The 21,831-nt window shown below is 39.6% G+C and overlaps 1 protein-coding gene across 1 annotated transcript in view; it reads right to left on the reverse strand.

The window, feature by feature from the left end:
* Nucleotides 1-3,211: 3,211 nt before the first annotated feature.
* Nucleotides 3,212-21,831, reverse strand: part of kdrl (kinase insert domain receptor like) — a 42,408-nt gene continuing 23,788 nt past the window's right edge. Inside the window, exons 19-30 of the mRNA XM_026144361.1 lie at nucleotides 20,330-20,443; nucleotides 20,075-20,163; nucleotides 19,724-19,877; nucleotides 18,884-18,981; nucleotides 18,408-18,530; nucleotides 18,048-18,159; nucleotides 13,541-13,640; nucleotides 11,054-11,159; nucleotides 8,881-8,999; nucleotides 6,864-6,942; nucleotides 6,385-6,485; nucleotides 3,212-3,846 (exon numbers count right to left, since the gene is read on the reverse strand). Coding sequence (XP_026000146.1) covers nucleotides 3,663-3,846; nucleotides 6,385-6,485; nucleotides 6,864-6,942; nucleotides 8,881-8,999; nucleotides 11,054-11,159; nucleotides 13,541-13,640; nucleotides 18,048-18,159; nucleotides 18,408-18,530; nucleotides 18,884-18,981; nucleotides 19,724-19,877; nucleotides 20,075-20,163; nucleotides 20,330-20,443 — 1,379 coding nt within the window. The 3' untranslated portion in view covers nucleotides 3,212-3,662. The remainder of the gene's footprint in view (nucleotides 3,847-6,384; nucleotides 6,486-6,863; nucleotides 6,943-8,880; nucleotides 9,000-11,053; nucleotides 11,160-13,540; nucleotides 13,641-18,047; nucleotides 18,160-18,407; nucleotides 18,531-18,883; nucleotides 18,982-19,723; nucleotides 19,878-20,074; nucleotides 20,164-20,329; nucleotides 20,444-21,831) is intronic.

The raw sequence follows: 21,831 nt of genomic DNA on the forward strand, positions 1-21,831 counted from the left end.
CTCATCCTTGTCCCTGTATGGAAAAACACTGTGTGAATTTGCAGATACAAAAAACAAAAAAAACATGACAGTGAAGAATACCCTCCCCTTCAACATCCTTCCCTTGTTTGTTTGTATCTGGGAAATCTCTGGAAATAGTCCACATCGGAGGTTGTTGATATGTGTTTGGGTGTGACGTTGGGTACTCACTCGCCTTATGGTAAACAGCAAATCCTACGAGGAGACAGCGAAGGGCCTGTGGCATGTGGTCAGACACGCCCAGTTACCGGTAACCAGAGGGTCCCATAGGAAGGCCGGTGCGTGGCGTCCTCCAGTCGTGACCAGGATGATTAAAAGGTCCTTCCTTTTCCGCTCAGAGGGGCATTGTGCCGGTGCACAGACAGGCTGCCGACACCTTGTCCCTGGAAGGAAGTGAGTGTTTCACGATCCAAAGAGGACAAGACTGGCAGAAGGATGCATGAGTATTTCAATATAAACAAATCATTTCATTAAAGTTTGCAAGCTCAGATTTAATTTCCGTTGAAATTATTCCCATTTGTTGAGTAAATACGCAGGGTAAGGACTAACAATGACATCAAGTGTTCCCAGTGCAGAGACTGGGAACCGCCCAAGCAGTAAGTAGATAAATCTGAATCAAAGGGGTCATTCATCAAGATAAAGACTTATTTCTCCTACACGTTCTGTGCTTTCTGTTTTTAGTTTTCCTGTGAATTACTAAAATAACTTTGCTCCTAAAATTTATATAAACAGTGTGAAACAACAAAATCACTCCTTGCTGTTAGCATCAGTAGCAAGGGTACAGGTAGGCTTTTTGCTGCTTTTCTCACATTGAAATCAGAATCAGAATCCTTTATTAATCCCAAAGGAAATTATGGGTTACAGCAGGCAGCACACCAATTGTGCATGCACACTTACAAAGGAACCTTCTGACCAAACTTTACACAAACATCACATTGGAAAGACATGTCAGAGAGGTAGGCTGATAGGAAAAGACAACGAAAATACATAACATGAGGTGAGAGGAGGAGGAAAAAAACTCCACTCAGACTGAGCTCCTAATGGGAGAACAGTTTGAGAACAGAAAAAAAAACCCAGCACAAAAAGCACATGACTGTCAATACACCGTAGAAACACAAGACAAGCAACAGGGGCGGGTAAAGGGTAAGAGAGAGCCGGTGTAGACAGCGCATCCAGTCCTGCAGCATGTCTGCGCTGGTCCAGTCGACCCGCCATCTGCCCCGTGTGTGTATGTGTGTCCAGAGTTCAGCTGAGACTGTGTCCTTCGGCCTGCCAGGCTAAGTAAACAGACTGTTTTTGTAATTTTTAGGTTATTTTCAGTAAAATGACAACATAATCAGTATCCTAAGTCCTATTCTGGACCTTAGCGGGATCAGGACCCTGCAACACCAGACAGAAAATGTTCCATCCAAGGCAGAAGGGAAAGAAAAGCTGTGCCACCAACAATCCACTTTGGAGATCCCTTCCCAGGCTCCCTAAGGCCCACTCGCATCATGAGTCATTTCACATGATAGGGTGATGCAATGATCTGGAGAGAAGAGTCACTAGACACAAAACAGAATACATGTGTGTGAATGAAAGGGAGGCATAGTGAAGTGTGATAGTGAAGCTGCAAGTAGCAGAGGTAGAGGATTAGACATGAGTATATAAGTGTGATAGCTCAGACAAAGATAGAGACGCAAGACTGAGACAGTTTGGACATGTGCAGAGGAGGGATTCATAATTCATTTTTCCACATATTTCAAGCAAATATGAACCAAGCCTCAAGTAATGTATAAATATATAGATCTTTATTTATTCACTTCATATACTCAGTTAACAGTGTTGGGGAACATAATTTTCTAAAACACTACAACTTGTTACGCTACAACACAGAAGCAGCTTGGAAGGAGCTTTGAGCTGCTGCAAGCATTAGTCATGATTTTTCCAAAGACATTAGATAAAATACAACATTTACCCAAACTGATCAGATATTGAGATAATTAATACTGTTAAAGTAGAGGCTAAGCTTGACATAGATAGCTATTTCCATAATCAACGGCAATGATGATGTTAGACTGGCATGAAATAATGCAACAAATAACAGAAGTGTTAATTCATACTTAAACAAAAAACAAACAAAAAAGAAAAAAATAATTTTAAACATGTGTTTCTCAACATATGTTCCTAATAATACACCTTTAAAAATACAAAACCATATACTTGATATAAAGCATCAGTGCATAATAACTTCCTCTCCTCTTACACAAACAAAACAGCATCAGGAAAGGATCAAAATATTCACTTTAGTTTACTCGCTGACAAACACTGTTTCTGCAGTGGTTAATGGGCATGAGCTAGCTGCATTTCCACTGGGGGTGTGTGTGCTGTATCACAACATAAAAATAAGCTCAGTGTGCTTTTAAACATTGGTGATGTTACGCACTGAGCTGACCTCTCTCTCACACACATAGAGTTTTGATAGCCCGCACCACAAGCTTTACTACAACAAGATGCAGAAGCAGGTTCCCTCAGCGTTATTATCAGTGAACACAGTAGCACAAACAGCATATAATGTCTGGAATTCAACACCAGGATATTGCATGGTGATATCAGGAAGACTGAGCTGGAAAATTCTTTGGTTAACTTAAAATATGAATGTATATAAACAACAGAGCTGGATTACTAAGTGACAGTGTCTTCAGTCTATAAATACTCTATTAGTTTAACTAGTGGTCTCTTGAATAAACTGTTCCTATGATGTTTCTAACTATGTCTGTACAGAAGAAAAATACACTTTTTTTTGTTTTTAGCTGGACTAACTTCAAATGAAAAATCATTTCTTTAATACCTAGGTGGAAAAGGAGGTAACTTTAATGGCTCCATAGTCTGACTGTCAAATCTGAAGCTGTCTGTTCTTACTCTCAGCTCTACCCTGTTTCCCCCATTAACCTGTGATTTTCTGAAACCCAAGAGAGATCCAGAGTACCCTTCTTCTCTATCACTCTTGGTCAACCTGAGTTAGTTGAGCTGAATATTTGATGAGATCACAGGAGCCATGACCTCAAAAGAGACTGTTCATAATTAATGCGCTCCACTCTCTGCTTTTTGTTTTGAGCAAAAACGAAATTCGTATGAGACAACAGAGCCGGATTACAAAAACAGTTTCACAAATTACAGTTTTTATTTTTTCCAATAAAGTTAACCTATATATATATATATATATATATATATTTTTTTTTTTTTTTAAAAAGGTTTTTGGTCTGAATTTGAAAGGTCTAAGGAATCCTCTCTCTTTTCTTTTAAGGCTTTTTCATCTCTAAACGCTGTAGCTTGTTCAAAGTGAAATCATTGCGGTTTGTTTCACAGTAGATCAAAGAAATACCTGAGCCTGTTTTTAGCTGTTTGCCATATTACAGTGAACGTGGACCGGACCAGCAGCTTTAATGTTGCCTTCAAACTGGAGAGAAGTCACCAGTTAACAGCCTTCCTTGAAGTAGGAAGAAAAAAAAATCACGGTCAAGCTGATTCATGAGCGTCCTTTCGTATTTCACACTCAAGTGTTGCTAGAGAAACGATCCGGAGATAAGAGTCAAAACAGAGGAGGGCAAAGCCAAAGGCCTTGAGGTTGTCACTCTCAGATTCTCCAGGGACAAAACGGGAGGTTACACAGGAGGGGTGGAGTAGCGCACCACGGTGTTATAGTCAGGCGGCGGGCTGTGACACTCGAGGCTGGCGTCTAGAGACGAGTCGTCCAGACTGAAGTCCAGAGGGGGGACGATGGGCTGGTATTTCTCCTTCTCTGCGTCACACAGCATGGACTCTTTACTCTTACTCGCTGCCTTCATCCTGAAGCCACACAGAGATATACCTCGTTAGTTACACATACTTATTGTCATAAGCTTACACCTCTAAATATGTTTTTCAACTCAAAGTTACTGATTAAATTTAAACCTCTACGATTGGGCGTGGTTCTTCTTATCTGTGTTCATACATGAATGAAAAAAAATGAACGTGGCCGGAAACGTTTGCCCCAAAAAACCGGATGTTTTTTTCACTTGTTTGTATTTGTTTACTCGTGTACATCTATCTATACAGTTTTGTGCCTTACATCTCCATGGTAGCTTTTACTTTGTGCAGTGCACTGTACTAAAATGTGCTATAAGAATAAAGCTTTTCTTGCTTGCATGTATTCTTAACAGCATCTTCTCTTCGCTGTTGGCGAGGACCGCTCCTTAAAACCGCAAATTTTTAACCACGATATGAGTTTTAATCAACTATTTAAGAAATCAGATTTTCCGCACATTTCCTATTACTAAGGTTGGTTTTGGCTTTGGAAAATGGTGACAAACATTTATGACCTTTTACAGAAAACATAGTCATATCAGTGAATAATGGGACACCTCATCAGGCAAATTTGGAAAAGTAGGAAGTAGCAAGAAGATTAAAATTTTTTTTAAAATTAAAGACAAGTTTAAATGGTGTGTAATTTGTTTCCATGCGTGGGGATTGCTACACAATAGCCTATGCACTTAAATGCTCTGTGCTTAATATCAAGGTTGCCTTCCCTCATGACAACTTCATTTGATTGCTCTCACAGTAGGAGGCTCTTGTGATATTCCTTGATTAAGATTATAAAAAAAAATCCCCCCTGTGAAGCTACCATCAACCAAACGTATGATGCAATCAATCATCTTGAGCTTTTCTGCTTGACTACAATATGAGTAATTGCCTCTTATTGTCTTGGTGTTGCTAGGGGTTCCCGGACCTCCTCTCTCAGGGCTAAAGGGTCAGTGCCCAGTGGGGGGAAGTGACAACCCTGTACTGGAATTTTATGCTGATGAATAAACTACCTGTTAAATTAGACATCAAAAGTAAAGAAAACAATAGTACAGAGTTGTTGTTTAGGCAGTGCCAAGGGCAGGGAGGAGGTCCAGTTGGACCAAAGGAAATAAAAGTCACTTTAAGCTGTGCTAAAGCCATCAGCAGACTGTTTCCCAGCTGTTCACATGTTTAAATCAAAGTTGCTTGAATATGAGCTGGGGTGTCTCTTAATAATATACCACATTGTGCTGAGGCAACATTCTCTGCATAATCAGCACCAATCATAAGCAGAGGGAAGTGAGGCTGGAGGAATGGTGAGGCCTGGGTGAGTGTCAGGTGGACCGTCATACAAAGCACTACAGCGGGGGAGAGCCATGTAAAACCCTCCTGAGTTCAAAGGTGGCAGTGATTGAGTGGTTGCCCAGCAAGGAAGTCCTCCCCTTAAAATAAAAGTCATTCTCTGGATGCCTGGACTCATTTTTCCTACCATGCCGAGGCCCTGATGGGACAAGCAGGCCTGCAATGACTCCTCGACTTCAGGTTTTGAAATCTAGAGGAGACTCTGAGTGGGTGTTTGTCGAAGTCTGGCAAGCTCTAAATCAGTTACAGGTTACAGGGCTTCAGAGTGTCATTAACTCTGCTAAGAGTGTCTCAGTTTTTTTTACACAGTCTCTCTTAATAATTTATAAGTGCTTTTATGTTGCTTTCACAACTTTAGCCTGCTTTTTGCTTGAGCTTAAGAGAGATTGGAAAGATTTGCTCTAGAACAGTTTACTTTACCACTGTTGCTCTTTTAAACCCCTTAAGTGTAAGCCACAGGACTTTGAAGGAGTATTAATAGTCGCTACTGTGCAGGGAGCAGCAGAATAATAGGAAAAGGTTTAAAGTGTAATTACTGAGCTCAGAGGTGTGACCCTGTAAATTAGCCCTGTCACCAAGCTTCACATGTAAACCTTAAGATGCCGGCAGAAAGCTGCATGAGAAAATCTCGGCAATGTCAGATGTTTTTCCTAGAATAAACTCTAAAGTGAGAACATATTGTCTCCGGGTCTTTACAGCAGTTTAGAAGAACAACATCTTTAAATCATCAAACGATCAGCTGGATTTTGCAGTTTGTCTACGTCACTCCTTTGAGATTATTTGTATTTGTTGCCTGGTGTTGGATTGTAGCAGACAGCCATGAGTCACAACTTAAATCAGGCTGGGAGGTATCTCATTCAGGACTCTTTGGAAACAAAGAGATTTTAGTACTCGCTCTTAAAAACAGCCAAACGTCGGCCTGCTTTTGTGGTCAGTCCTTCAGATTGTCACCTTCAAGCTTTTTTCCCCACCACTTTTCCTTTGTGCTCCTATTCCTCACGCATGGGTTCTCCAGACAAAAGGGAAAACTGGCCAATTACTTATTTTTTTAGGCTGAAGAAACTTAGGCCGAAGACAGTTATAGCGTCTACATTCCTGCACAGCGGGGAGGTTTCCAAGCAGGTACTCTGAGTCTCTCACAGTGTGTTTGTGTGTGCTGATCTGTCACTGAGGGGGGCATGAGGAGGGGTGCAGCATACGTACGCCAGAGCCATGATGCTCAGAGGTCGGCCTGCCAACGACTCAAAGCGCATTAGTGTCTTCATGTTGTCAGACAAAAGGCCCATCCCGCTGTCTGAATGACCCTAATGAAGATTGATCGACAAGCAGAGATTGAATACTTAAAACCAATGCTGTACATAGAAATTAAAACATGTGACTCAATTTAATGCATTTACATTTTAATTATTATAACTTATAACAAATTCCAGCTAACTTTAGCAAATAAAAGCAATAGCATCTAACTGCTGCAGGAAATCTGGCTCTGTTATAACTAACCAAATGTAGCTAAAGTAGGTAAGAGGAGGATTTATGAGTCAAAAATCTGAAACATATCATTAAGGTTTAGCTGTCACTGTATGTAACAGTCAAATGTGGAGCTGAAATCAAATAAAGGATAAGTTGTACTGAATGATGTGCATATTTTGTGTGTTTCAGGTTTCATTTCATGCCTAATAATTTACCTCGTGGTTCTCACTTGTTCCGTCCTCCATCATAACCTCATCAAAGGTTTTTACGCTGGCGGGACGGATCTTAATATTCCTGGAAGAAAAAAACAAAAACAAATCTTGGGTTAAGACTCCAACCCACCTTTAAACATTCAGTTCAGAGAGTCCTTTGATTACACTGGAGCTGAAAGGCCAAGTTCAGCAACAAAACCAGAGGAACTTAATCACTTGCGTCAACAATGTGGTGCATCTATGACATTGTACTTTGAAAACACACCTTGTTTGCTTTGCATTTCAATGCTCAGAGGCTAAAACAGCAGCTTAATTTAACTTAAAGGGTAGCTGTCATTACTGTGTTTCAGCACCTCTTCCAAAAACACACTTGGGGGACTTGAGAAAATCCAACAGCTCAACAAATATTATTTTAAGTGGACATAAATCCTGAAGCCTCGCTTTATAGTTTCTGAGGAAATACCTCGCAGGAGCCACAACACTGAAGGCTCGCAGACCATCGAGCTGACGTCTGTGTATTTCTTATCACATGCCAATCGGGTCTCTCATTGTCCTCAGGTTGGACCTAAACGTTCTCCTGGTTGAGTTTAGTCTGAACGTTATGGGAACAATAATTGTTTTAGATATTTTTCAGTTAAAAAAACGATTGAGGTATTTCCTTCGCAAAACAGACTCTGCGCTGTTTGCCTGTACAGTCTGAGGATTGGTTTACATGTACGTAGGACAAGGTGATGGATTTCCTTTGAATGACTTAACAAGTTCACTGGGGAGTGCAACAGACTTGAGCCAAGAAGACTAAAAGAGACTGCAGCCAATCTAGCAGCCCTGTGGGGCTGTAATTCATAAAACCGAATATTGGACAAATATAAAGTTTGACTTGATGACAGTTCTGCATTAGTAGATAAGAGAGGGAAAGTTATCACATGTAATCCTGAAGGAGGAATGAATGTTTCTTCTAAATTTCAATGGAAGACATTAAAACTCACAGGGGTGACAGACGGGAATTCTGGGGAACAACAACATTTCTAGACCCTGAATGTCTATCACAGACTGGAAATGAAAGAGGGACAAAGCCACTGTGATTTGGTTTCCAGTTTTAGAGCTTCAGCTCAAATCACTGTGTTTGGATTGGACTATTAAAATTAAGGGACATTGCACACTAACTGAAACTAGTGGTCAAGTGCATAAATTCATCAAGAAATGTTTACTGTGTTCAATATTCAAACACAATAAAGCTTCTGTGCAAGTTGACTTTTTTTTTTTTAATGGAACCAGTGGAGTCGCCCGCTGCTAGCCACTTAAAAAAGAATGCAGTATTTTTTTTTTACATTTAATATCTCTTAAAACGTTTTCAGAAATTTGTAGTTTACTGAACACATTCTGATATATAAAAACCCCACCGCCATTTGGCCAACAAACTCCATCGTGATGCAGGTGGCTTTTCCATCTTGAGTGAGTGAGTATTTATCTATTTGCATTGCTACTAAACCTCAATAATTCAGAGAATAGAAACAGCGGGGCATCTTCAAGTTAAAAATTCATATAAAAATAGAAAGAAAATAAAAAGAAATCTCAAAAGTAAAAGGATTAGTCCACCAATTTCTGTACTAGGACATTAATAGTTTAGGATTTATTAAGTTTTCATTTAAAATTTAGATTATGCTCAGCTTCTTGATTGCATTTGCTTATTTTGTTTATATTTGCTTATTTTTAGTGTTAGTTTTTTGTTTTATGATATATTATAATAATATTGGTGCAGGTGTAGTGTTGGGTGGAGGGTGAAGTATATGTTATTTTTCATGTGCAAGATTAAAGTAGATTTAAATCTGCACAAAATTTCATGGCAACTCCTGCAAATTTGCAGTCTGCAGACCTGTAGGGGTCAATTAAACTCTTTACAGCACCAGTGCCAGTGCTTGTGTATTGTCAGTAGCATAGCAGGGAGGAAAGCACATGTGTCCGTGAGTATTTTAGTGTGATTTATGAAAACTAGTCCATGAAAAATACTCCATCTTCTTACCAGTTGCTCCCTGAGTCGCGGTGGGAGGTTGGCCGTGTCTCCTCTGACGATACTGGAACAGTCTGGTCTCCCACCTTTGCCAGCAAGGCTGTGTTGATGGGTATGTAGTGCTTACCCTCCTAAATCAACGAAACAAGAAGGTTTATGATTGATGCTATGCGCTCTGCACAAACACAAACTTCCATAGGTTGTGGTGAGCTGCCAAAGAAACCAGGCTCATGGCTCCAAAATCCATAACCATATTCATGAAGCTGGAACAAGTAGCCGGAGAGTTCATGACCGAGCTTCTTGTTACACAAGCTTTAGTAATGAAAGTCTGTTCTTTCTGTTCTGTTTCTCATGAAAGTAACGTTCACAGACTCATTTGTAATGCAACAGTTTTCATTTGATGTGATGTGATATGTGGCCTCATCTGTGTCTCTTATTACTTAACTGGACAATCTACAGTCCTCCAAAGACGTGAAATGTAATTCCTCTGTGTAGCTATCTGTCTGCAGTAATGTACATTATGGAAAAAGGCCTGTTTACTTCTGTGAAAGAAAGATGCCTTGTGGTTCCTGATGACTGTAAGTGGTCCGGTTTTGTTCAGGTTTTAACCAGTTTTCTATCCACATTGACAGCTGATAAGCAATCGTCTTTCTTAAATATACATTCATCAGCTTCAGTCGCTGCTACTCTTCCATCAAAAAATGAGGCCTTTTGTTTTAAACGTCAATTTTAAACGTAGGCTGTAAGGTTAAGAAGACAAACAGCCTTCAAGTGCACTTAACGTACACGGCAGGCGAGCAGACTGCCTTCATCAGAGTCTGCATGGATCCACTCTGGTTTTAGTCTTTTTGACACATGCAGGCATGCAAGCCATAGAAAGCGACTTTATTAAGAGTGAGTGTAATTTAGTCTTCCAAGCCTTTTTAGCAGCACGGGAACTCAGGTGTAAAATTTCACTTAGCTGCTTCAGTTTCAGCGCCAATCACGCTCTAATGGGACACTTTTGGCCTGATTTACTAATGGTCTGTGGCAGTGCAAAGCCTTCTTTTGGCATTATGAAGCTACTGTTGGGATTTAAAGCAGTGTGGTGTCAACTGAGTAAAATTACTTTTTACAGTGGGATGAGCAGTTTTGCAGTGTTTCAGGTTTTTAAGTCACAATGAAAACTTGATTTCTCTATGTGTCACATCTCTTACATACCTGCCAGTATACTTGTGTGCACAGCGCTGATTTTAATTAAAAAGCTGCAACATCACATAGAAATGTGGAAAAAATTGCTTTTTCATATTTATGCACAATGGATAGTAACAATAACTTTAATAATACAGTTCAGGCTCTATTGGTAAATAATGTTTCGTGTTCTCTTGGTAATAAGCTGGTTATTATCCAAACAAATTGGCTTTGTCTTTGTTGGTAAATTATGCATTGTCAGTAGATCAGCCACAGACCGTTAGCCTCATGCTAATTTCCCCTTTGTGCTTTAACAGAGTGAAGGCAATGTTAATGCAAGCATAGCCACTGTTCTGTCAAGTCAAAATATCTGCAAGTAAAAAGGTTTTCTGGACTCTCAGGTGTGTTTCATCTCATTTCGGTGTCAAATATTTGCCCAAAAAACTAAACATTACGACTTGTTCTTGTCTTTGTTGACCCAGTCATAACAAAGAGCTGTTCAGCTTTGTAACAGTCTGTGTCATTTGACACCAGACAATGTTATCATGTGTCACACTAACAATTACATTGTTTTTTTCCCACGTGTTTTGAAGTGTTGTTCCTCTACACAACCGATGGTGCCATTTCAAGGAGAGCCAAGTGTTTGTGCTGACTTTTGTTTCCCTTCTCAGTTACAGCGAGCAAAACACTTCAACTTTTGTTTTTTCCCCCCCTGTTAATCACCAGCAGTGCTTGTGACTCATCCTGTAAATCTGGTAACTAATATTGGTAAAACTGTTCTTGTATAAAACCGCAACATGGTCAGAAATCCTCCCTGATGTGGGGATTTAAATTTGAAATATATCCACACTTCTCAGTAAAAACACTTCAATAAATCTCTGGTATATCCTCATAAACTCGCAGTTTCAGTTCACGCCCAAGCCTGATGGCAGATCAGAACAGTCTGGTGTTTAAACAGTGAGACGTGAACTCTATAATTTGCAGTGTTTAATTGGTTAAGTTTTGCCCATCATACCTGTTGCACACTAGCCTGAAGCAAGTCTCCCAGCCTTTCCACCAGCTCAGTGAAGGTCGGCCTCTGCTGTGGCTCACCCTGCCAGCAGTCCAGCATGGTCTGATATCTGTGAGGAAAGAGCAAAGATAAATACTGGATGGATACACTTAATGTCAAAGCCAAGAACAACATTCGGTATATTTGGGTTGATGTATTGTAAAATGTAGCACCTTCAGGAAGAAAAACATCGACCTCCAGAGTCGTGGCTCTTTGTCTCTTTCACCACTTATAAACAAACCTCTTTTCACTGAGCAACCACATGTGGTCCACCTCTAAACCAACTGCCACACATACGCTTCTGTATTGTCAGTAAATCTCGAGCCTCTGGGACTGTATCAGTCTCTGTTCTGGTTTTGGGTGTGAAAAACACACAGCCTCGCTCAGGTCTCTGAAAAGCTGTCAACCTCTCTGCCCATGTGGGAAAACTCAGAGCTTTAATGTGATTTTCCATTGCAATGTCCAGCTACATTTCGTGAAGGAATTTTGAAACAGAGCACCTCAGCTCCTGTTTAAATTATATTCACAGCACACTACTGATTGGGATCAATCAATGGCAGACCCTTTTCTGCTTTCAGCTACAGCAGCTACCACATTCCCTCCAGAGATCTTACGTTTTATGTAAACATAGCCATTGTTATTACATTTTGCCATTATATTTAGTCAATCTCAGGTCTTAGGAGTTGGAAAAGCAGTTGGTCTGTTGGTATATCAACACAATATCCTCGCATCGAAGAAGCAGAGATACTGGGATTCCCACCTTGATTAATACAGAGTGCACTCTACCAGGTGCTAGCCCTCTTAACAGTGACAGGATGTAGGGAGCATGATCACAGCCCTCATGCATATCATTGAGGAGGAAGTAGACACATTGTATGACTGCACAATTTAAACCACATTTCCTGGCTGGTCCGTAATGAGAATAAATAGCATAGGCCCACATGTTTAGAGGTCTTGAGGGAGTCTGGTGTTTCTGAGGGGGAAAGATTCTGAAGAAGTGAACTACTTCATCCGGTTGGGCAAATGCAGTAGGATGGGAAATGAGCATCCTATTTATTGTGCTCCCACTCTGTTTAAATTCTTGCGCAATGCATCAGGACGGGGGATCTTATTAGCAGGCGGGAGACAACATTCCTGATGAATCAGGGCTGTGAGAACACAAATTAAATGGCGCTCCCTGAAACCTCATGTGGTTTTAATCATTCTTATATTCTGAGTTTGGGACGAAGGTCAAGGTGTCATAACCTGGGATTAGAGATCAACTGTAAAAATCTCACGGGGATCACCATAATTCACCCCAATGACTCTGCATGAATTCCTGTGCATCCTATTTAAAGTGATATTAACTGGGTTTTTTTTTATCTTAACTTTAAATTACATGCAGGCCCCACAGCCATAAAAATGCAAAATATGTAATTTGGCAACCCTACACTATTTTAGACAATGAGCTAACTGAACTGAGATGGAAAATATGAGGGATTTTTGGCACCAGTAGGTCTGCATCTACAGATCATGTGCCCTAACTGAAATCTACGGTCTGGATTAGATTGAGTGAATCGTTTCCAATCATGGCCAGGCAGAGCTGATAGATTAATCCAGTTACCTTTACTTGGCAACATTCTGAAGCTTTTGATAGCATATCATTACTAAGCGGACGTGCAGCATTATTCTTTCAAAAAAAATGCAACTTGTGAATTTTAAGTAAGTGAGGCGTGTTAAATGAAATCCAGACACAACATATGCACACGTGTTCAGCGAGAGCTGCAGAGCTCTGCAGGGTTCGGATCAGTTGCAGAGCGACTACACGAGGCGTATCACAAAAAAAAGTTTCACTTGCTGCTTTACGAACTGACAGAACTGACACCAAAGAGGGGGCTCTGTGTTCTCCTGCACATATTTATGTCTATCTGAATCCTCCAATCCTTTCGAAAAAGAATAAAAAAAACCCTCCTCGTCAGGCCTCCAAAGTAGGCATTTGAATTAAGTGCTAAATTTCCTCTGCACCGCTGTCAGTCAGAAAACGCTTCACAGCTCCAAGCATGCCGCTGTAGTGAATCACCAGCTAATATTTCCTCCTGCAACTCCGAGAGCAGAATTTTTATCCAGCACCCCTGACCTGCTGGTGCAGTGCAAAGAGGGAGAAGGAAACAAGACCTCCTCTTAGCTGCAGACTGATATGACAGGGCTTATTTTCTTTGAAAGGAGAACATATGGCCGGTGATGTGGAGGTTACTGCCTGAGACATAAACACACCTTCAAACTATATGGTGTATTTTTGTTTCATGAAATAAGTCTTGGATTTTTCCAATCAGACCTACAGGATAAGACCAATATTCAGCACTTTAGTTCAAGTTATTTCTTAGGAACACTGCCTTCTTCACCGTTTCATCCCATTTGGTAGAAACACCTCCTCTTTTGTTTTTAAAGAAAGATGATACCCTGAATTCTTACATTTCAGAGGAAGCATATTCTGGCGCTCTCATCCTGGTTCCCTCTTTGAGTTTGCAGCAAAAGTCTTCATCGATCTGGACGCCCGGGTATGGGGAGGCACCTGACAGACAGACAACGTGGTTTGTTATTTGTTATTTACATAAAGGCGCAAACACAGTTCAATTAAATAACTACATCTGAATTTTAGATGTGAGAAAATGATCCCTTTGGATTAATTAAAGTATGAAACATCTACATTTATTATTTAAAGAAAAGGAAAACCTAAAATAGTTTATTCTACTTCTTATTTTAACTGAAACATTAAAAATAATATGCAGTGACACAATATTAACATAACTCAAGTGAACACAAGCCAAACAGATAAATTACTGGTCTTTGCTTTGTCACATAAAAATCTCTCTCAGATTTGGATAGTGTAATAAGAACTGTGTTCAAACCAATTTAAATGAAATATAAATGACTTCTGGCTAAAAATGATATACAACCAAACCGTAATGTTTTTAGACTCGTTAAACTGTCTAATGGATCACTCACCAACCAAATGGGACATTTTATTTACCTTTGAACTATAATGTTGGGTATAAAATTCTAATGCTTGGTTTACTATGAAAACATAGCATGAAATACTAATGGGTATCAGATTCCCAGTCTGCTGGTTTAGGGTAGTAATGCCCGTTTTCTGAATTATCAAGTAATATTTTTCTTTGCTCCAATCCCAGTGAATAATACAACAAATCATCTTTGCAGCTCCCCAGATTTACACAGAGCGACAGATTCGGCTTTGCACAGAAAGTAAAATACCCAACGTCAGCTCCAGCTGTCATCATATTTCTAGATGCGGCTCATGTCCATTCAGTGTTTCCTGACGTGTGGGTTTGTGTGTAAACAAAGCAAGAACCTGAACGTGGACTTAAATGGATGCACTAATCCACTATGTAATTTTAATGCATATGGCACAATTTTAACCTAAATATTTTTAGTGTACATGACTGGATTTTTGTTATAGTATTTACAAAGTAAAATAGAAGGAATTTCACATTTGATTCATGTGTAATACGTATCGTTAATGTGCAAAGTTTGCAATAAAATACCCATTTCATTATATCATACTGTAAACTGCTCTTGCCTTCTAAGTTATATTTAGTTGGTTTTATTACGAAAAAAGTATACTTTGGTATTTTTATATTCTTTAAAATTTTAATCAGCATTTATCGGTCTAATCTATAGGGTGGGCCATTTATATGGATACCCCGTAATAACATGGGAATGGTTGGTGATATTAAAGTCCTTTTTGTGGCACATTAGTATATGTGAGGGGGCAAACACCTCAAGATGGGTGGTGACCATAGTGGCCATTTAGAAGTCGGCCATCTTGGATACCACCTTTGTTTTTTCAATCTGGTTGTTCAGTCTGACGTCACTAGCCGTGTCTGGACCTAAACTCCGCTGCAGGTCCATATATCAAACGATCACTATGGCATTACTGAGAGTTGAAAAACTGTCTAAAGTCTTTCATCTTTAATAAAATGATCAGCGTTCTGCTCTACCAGGTGTAACAATTGAGTTTAACATCCAGGCATCCATGAAAACGGAATTTATGACATTTAACGGAGTTAGAAGTTAGCAGGGAGTTAGCTCGCTAGCTTCTATCTAAATACAATATAGCATGTCCTGACTGCGGGGTTTTGGAAACAAATTAAAACGTACAGCTCTGTTATCACTTCCAACATAAATGAAGACAGAAAACTAAACAGCAGGGACGTTTGTAGGGTGACTGAAGTTGGGCTAGCTGGTATATAATGATGTGCTACGTGACCGCTAGCGACACAGCTATGTTAGCATAATATAAACAAGCTAACTTTTTTTCCACTCGATAAAAGTTAACGTGAGTGTTCTCGGTGGTCAGGATCAAATGTAATCACATGGCAGGATGCTGTAAAAGGACCAAACTTCAGCCAGGAGAACAACTGAGATAATCCATCCATAATACGAGGTTAGTCATTCATATACTGCTGCATGGGCTGGGCTGTAGCTACATCCTAAGGTTTTAAAAACTGAGCTTAAATAAATGATTAGCGGTAATAAAAGCCGAGGGAGGTCAACAGTGATCACTGACTGTTTTAGGAGCTTTTTGAGATCAAATAGAAGAAAATACATAACATTAAACATGTTAACAACACAAAAGCCATATTAAACGCAGACTACTTTAGGCCCGGAAGTAGGATTCGTCGTGTCATCACTGAACAACCGGATAGGAAGAGGGCCATGTGACATATCAAACTTATTGGTAATGTCACAAGAAAAACAATGGTGTGCTTGGTTTCAACGTAACTTTATTCTGTAGATTTTTATACACCAAGCACACCATTGTTTTTCTTGTGACATTACCAATAAGTTTGATGTGTCGCATGGCCCTCTTCCTATTGAAAAAACAAAAGTTGTATCCAAGATGGCCGACTTCTAAATGGCCACCATGGTCACCACCCATCTTGAGGAGTTTGCCCCCTCACATATACTAATGTGCCACAAACAGGACTTTAATATCACCAACCATTCCCATTTTATTACAGTGTATCCGTATAAATGGCCCACCCTGTAGTATGAGAGACCTAGTACATTGTTTGGCATCAATACTGTACTAACAATCTGGATACATGAACTCAGAAAACTGAACTGACAAACTTTTGGTTCATAAAATAACAGAGAGTATACTGTAGAGCTCCAATTTGTCAAATTTAACCCCCAGACATCAAGTTGCACTATTGCAAAGATCTATTTCTCTGACTTTCTTTTGTTGTTGCTCATTTTGTGTCCCTGTTTCTTGATTTATTTTTGTAAGGCTCAGCTAACACTACCCAGATGTGCGAGTGTTTCTTGGAAAGTGTGGCGATAAGGTGGTGAGAGAGGAAGAGTAAGAAAGACAAAAATAAATAAAGGGAAGAAAACTGTGTCATTGTGACATCGGCATGCTTTCCACTGAAAAGATACAAATATACACCTAGCACTAGGTTTCTCATACAATCACGGACCAACGCACAACGCTGCCTTAAAGGCTGGAGTGGTCACAGCAGGGGCACACTTTTACACTGATCTGGCTGCTTGGTTACTGTGAGTTTATGTTGCCAGCTGGGTTGAAACAGACTGCTTGAATAAGGGGCGCTCACTTGTTTTAATGTCCCATGCCTGTGATAATATTCACAGGCCCTGATTGTTTTTTGCATGAGTGCCAGGAAAACTGTAATGCAAGTCCAGGCTGGCAATGCAAGTCCAGACGCCTTTGTCCCAAAGGCACAATTACACAGTGGAATAAGACAGCTATTACCCAGGACATCTGGTGAGGCTGTAAAAGCTAGGGGCACTAATCAAGTCCATTATCAAGATGAACATCATGCTAAACGTCCATCCATCCATCCATCCATCCATCCATCCATCCATCCATGTGTATGTGCAGGACTGCTCATATACAGTTTTGACTTATGACAGAGACGAATGCTTTATTGGCCTGCCAGCCCTGAATATGTGAGGATTACGAGACTAAATTAGATACATAAAGTGTAAATGTGAAATACAAATAATAACTCAGCCTTTTAATAGCCTTTTAAATCTATTTTTTTAGCTATAAGTTTCATAAAATGTTGCAAACAATGACATACAGCTATAAATACTGCCAACACTTCAATACTGTTTAAATGCTGAATTCAACTTGTTCCTGATATTTATCTTTGTTGTGTTTGCCTTTGAAATGTTTTTGCTAGTGACCAATAAATATCTTTTTGGTTTTGACTAAATAAAATACAGTTTGAGTACATATCAATTAGGCCTTAGGTTAGGTTGCACCTCTTGCTTAAAATCTGACCCATCAAGACACTCGTTGTCAGGCCTATTTAAAACCTGTCTGGCATCCAGTCAAATCCATTTTACCTTGTTTGTAGATTTTTTGCCTAAAGTTGACCTTTTGTACTAATTCTGTCTAAATACTTTTGCCTTTGGACTGCACTCGGGTAACTTTGCAGGATTCAGAGTTCAAGAAAATCTTTACTTATCCTATGCCGGTGCCTAGGTGCAGTCACTCAGTTCATCCACTATCTCCAACATGTTTTTTTAAGCTCTACTTTCTTCAAGGCCAACATCCCTGTAAATCAACTTTTATCTGAAACTGAGCATTTAGAGCAGTCTGAAGCCCAAGATTTAGGTTTACAGGGGTTAAATGTACATATGACTTTATAATTTTAAACTCTGGCCATGTTTAATATAATAGGTTGACTTTAAGGATATATGGTGACTTATGTTTCCAGAGAGAAGTTTTATGCAACTCACGCGTTACTCAGAACCACCAACTGTGATCTGTTATTTGCAAGTCGTCAAAATACAAATTCCTCTTCACAGTTTCATTTTGAGTTTAAAAATAATCATTTGTAACAGTCTCTCCCACAAAGAAGCTTTGGGTTTGGTTTTCTTGTACTGTAAAACAGCTATCATGTCTGTGTAAGAGACTCGTGACACTTACCCAGAGAGAAGATCTCCCACATGAGAACACCGAAGGACCAAACATCACTCTGAGTTGTGTAGATCTTGTCAAAAATGGCCTCAGGTGCCATCCACTTAAGCGGCAGTCTAGCCTGTGCACAAGTATTTAGAAAAGAGATTATATACTACCTTCTATCATCTGTGGATATCTCCAAAATTAATGTGAACACTGATTACACCACACTATTACATCACTGGGAAAACTAGGGAGTATAAACACACATTTCAAACAACTCCTAAATGTATCAAGTCTTCTTGTTTCTCAGTAGTTCTCAGTAGTAGCAGTAGTTCACTGTTTTGGTGTGGTCTAATAATGATACTAATAACCTAATAAACTTACATCTCCTTTGCGCACGTAATCTGGGTCCTTGTAGACATCCCTTGCGAGTCCAAAATCACAGATCTTCACAACATTATTCTCAGAAAGCAGGATATTACGTGCAGCCAGATCACGATGAATGCACTATTAAAAAAACGGCAAAAAACGTAGTGAGATTTTTACTGCAAAACTGCGTTTTCTGCACATTGCAAGTTTGAATTCACTGCTACGCTGCATTTGGGGAAACATATGGTCAAGCCATCAGTGATATTACAATAGGAAATTCTTTTTTCTATATACAGACTCCTTCTGTAGATTATTTATAACAATGGCTTCATTCTCTAATCAGTGTCATCCTGTTCTCCAAAACTATGAATGAGCTGAAAAATAAACGAGTTCTACACGTACATCCTTTAAACATCAGTGGGCACGCTTAAAAATAAAACCGTTAAGTTAACAATGAAATGCATTGACTTCTGTTGTGAGGGAGAAAATACCTTTCGTGAAGCCAAGAACTCCATGCCTTTTGCAACTTGGAAACTGTAGCAAATTAAATCTTCCAGTGTCAGAACTCTCTTATATAAATCCTCAGGTTCTGTGAAAGAAAACAACAAGTCCCAGTCAGAGTGATTATTCATTCTGGCCTTTAACTTTAAGACAATCCTATTCCTCTGCTTAGTGTTTTGAAATGTTATCAGCAGCCCTCCACACCTGTCAAATAAATCAGATAAGATGAAGCACTAACGTCTCTCAAGGGAGAAACTGCAAAGGCCCTGGACTACAACACGCCATCTTAAGAATCCATCCTGACACATACATGTCTCCTCCACACTCTGTCTTTGAAACATTCTTTATAGACGAGTGATAGAAAAAAATATTACACGCCCTCCTATTTTTCAGATGTCAGGTGAAACGTGTAGTTATGGACGCAGCATGCTGCAAGAGGAACTCACAAGGAGCTCTTCCACTTCCACCTGAGTAAACAGCTAATCAAACCCAAAATAACACATTAGAAACAACAAGGCTGACGTGCTGAGCTCAAGGCAGAGAGCTGTGCAATAGTCGGGGTCAGGAGAGGAAATAAACAGACGCCTCCCCAGACTCAGTGGGGTGACAGTCGCTCCTGCTGCACTGATTGTACTGCTGAACAGGAGGAGGAAATGTCCCATCAGACTCAGACTGAAAAACAATCTGATGGGAGCTTTCATTCCTGGGCAGAAGGGGTGGAGCAGAGGTGAGAGGAGGAGGGGGAGAAGAAGGGGGACAGCAGGAGGGACAAGTGGGGAGGAGAGAGGAGTGCGGGGGTTGAAGGGAAGCAAGACGTGCTTGGCTTTTACCTTCTTCCTCTTCCTCTGAGTCACAGTAGCTCTTATCTTCGATAAAACCAGAGCTCGCGGAGCTTCCGGTGCTGGCCACGCTCTCCAAGCGGCGCTTCATCAGCTCGCTGAGTTCGCAGCCCAATCCGGATGAAACCACTTTACCATCCGGGCTCTGATCGACACACAGGTTTCATTATAAATAGGAAATTCAATTATAAGTTTTACACGCATCAGATTTTTGTGGAATATAATCACACTGCATTAAGGTACAATGAATTTATCTTTACAAAATAGGAGACATTCCAAGAGCGTTGCAAAAACAGTTACTCTCTGTACAAAAATGACGATACTGTACAGATGGAGACTCACTTTGTAGACGAGAAAGTCGTCTCTCTTGCCCCTCAAATAGTTGGACAAATTTCCATATTTGCAGAACTCCACTATCATCATCAACGGTCCTGTTAAAGATGGAATCATTCCTCTGATTATTATTTACGGGAATAAAAACAAGGGTCAAAAACAGATGCCAACTTAATCCTAAACCTAACGAAGCTGGCAGTATTTTAGTATCCTTTAAAAAGACAATGCTTCTATATATTTTATAATCACAGTAATAATGCTCACCGCCAGGTTTCGTGCAGGCTCCCAGCAGGTTAACCACATTGAGGTGATGGCCAATGTGGATCAGGATCTTTAACTCTGACATCAGAGCCTTTCGCTCGTTTGATGTAGCGCCTCCTGTAACGAGTGTAAACATCAGCTGGTGCTTCAACATCCAAAGTAAATGGTCTCGTAAGCCTTTTAATTTTAGAAACTTCCAGCTTGACTAAATTCATGTGAAAAACAAGTAAGCATACACATGTTTTTTAACTAAAACAGAGAGTGGAGAGTTTTTTTTAAGTGCATTCAACTTATTATCTGTATTTATATATTAACAGTGAAATCTATTTTACTTTTTAATTTCTGAGACCTAAGACTACTCTAAAATCTAATGTGGTATACAGAAATATTACTTAGATTTTTATTAACTGCATTGTTTTGCACAATACATTGCAAGCAGAAAGTTTATGTTCACAGTTTTTTACTATGGGGAAAAGGCTAAAAAACTGGGATTACAGGAGCAATTTAATTTAATTCAATTTAAGTATTGAAACAAGAGAGAAAGCTATGTGGAGGGTTTTTTAGGCCCAGTTATATCAAACAGCTTTTGTTGGACGACATCTTGAAAGATAAATACCAAAATAATTACAGAGATAAGAGGGGAAGTGTTCACATTACACACCTGAGTTTGAGAAGTTTATTCAGTGATATGAGTTTACATTGAATTATGAGAATCGAGATTTAGACCATGCTTTTTTTTCCAATGACCAACCACAAAACCAAAGCCGCCAGATTCTCTGACTAAATCATGGACAATCTGAGAAAACCTGCTGCTTTCCATTAACTTTGACCTATGACTAACAACAGCCAGAGCATTAGTTCCTTTCAGTGAACCTGTGATTTATGAAGAGTAGTGATTAATGATAAGAAAGAGCAAAACATCTACCCAGTGGTCCTATTTTTTCCTTCTTGCAAACACATCTTCCCCAAATCTCTACTCACTGATAGGTCTGCAAATTGCTTCTATAGCGTTGCCAAAAAGAAAGAATTTTAGGGAATTACATGTGCCATTCATGCATTCGCTGCGGTGAATGAAATAGCTTTGCAATAACAGCCAAAATTGTTTAGCTTCCTGTTTTCATTTTGAATATTTACAGTGAACATTTGGAAAGATGTCGGAATGAGATTGTAAATGCTTCAAATAAAGACTGAACACAGGAGGATTTCCACATGTTTGACTCTCTAAAATGTGTCAAATAAACACATGAGCATATTTTTGTTGCTCATGTTGGGCTTGTCTCTTATACTTTAAAAAAAAAAATTCACACGAATAACTTGGACACTTCTGATCAAATCCATTTCCCAATTCCCGTCAGCGTGAGAGGTTTTACTATACATGCACTTTGCAAGAAACCGGCATTGGATGTTTTTTGCTTTGAGCTATAACACCATGCAAACATTAACTCTGTGTATGGTGATGTAGTTTATGAGTCTGTGTAATGCATGTGAAATAAATCTTATGCAGA

This window comes from Astatotilapia calliptera, chromosome 2 (genome assembly GCF_900246225.1).
Source record: "Astatotilapia calliptera chromosome 2, fAstCal1.2, whole genome shotgun sequence".
Classification (NCBI taxonomy): domain Eukaryota; kingdom Metazoa; phylum Chordata; class Actinopteri; order Cichliformes; family Cichlidae; genus Astatotilapia; species Astatotilapia calliptera.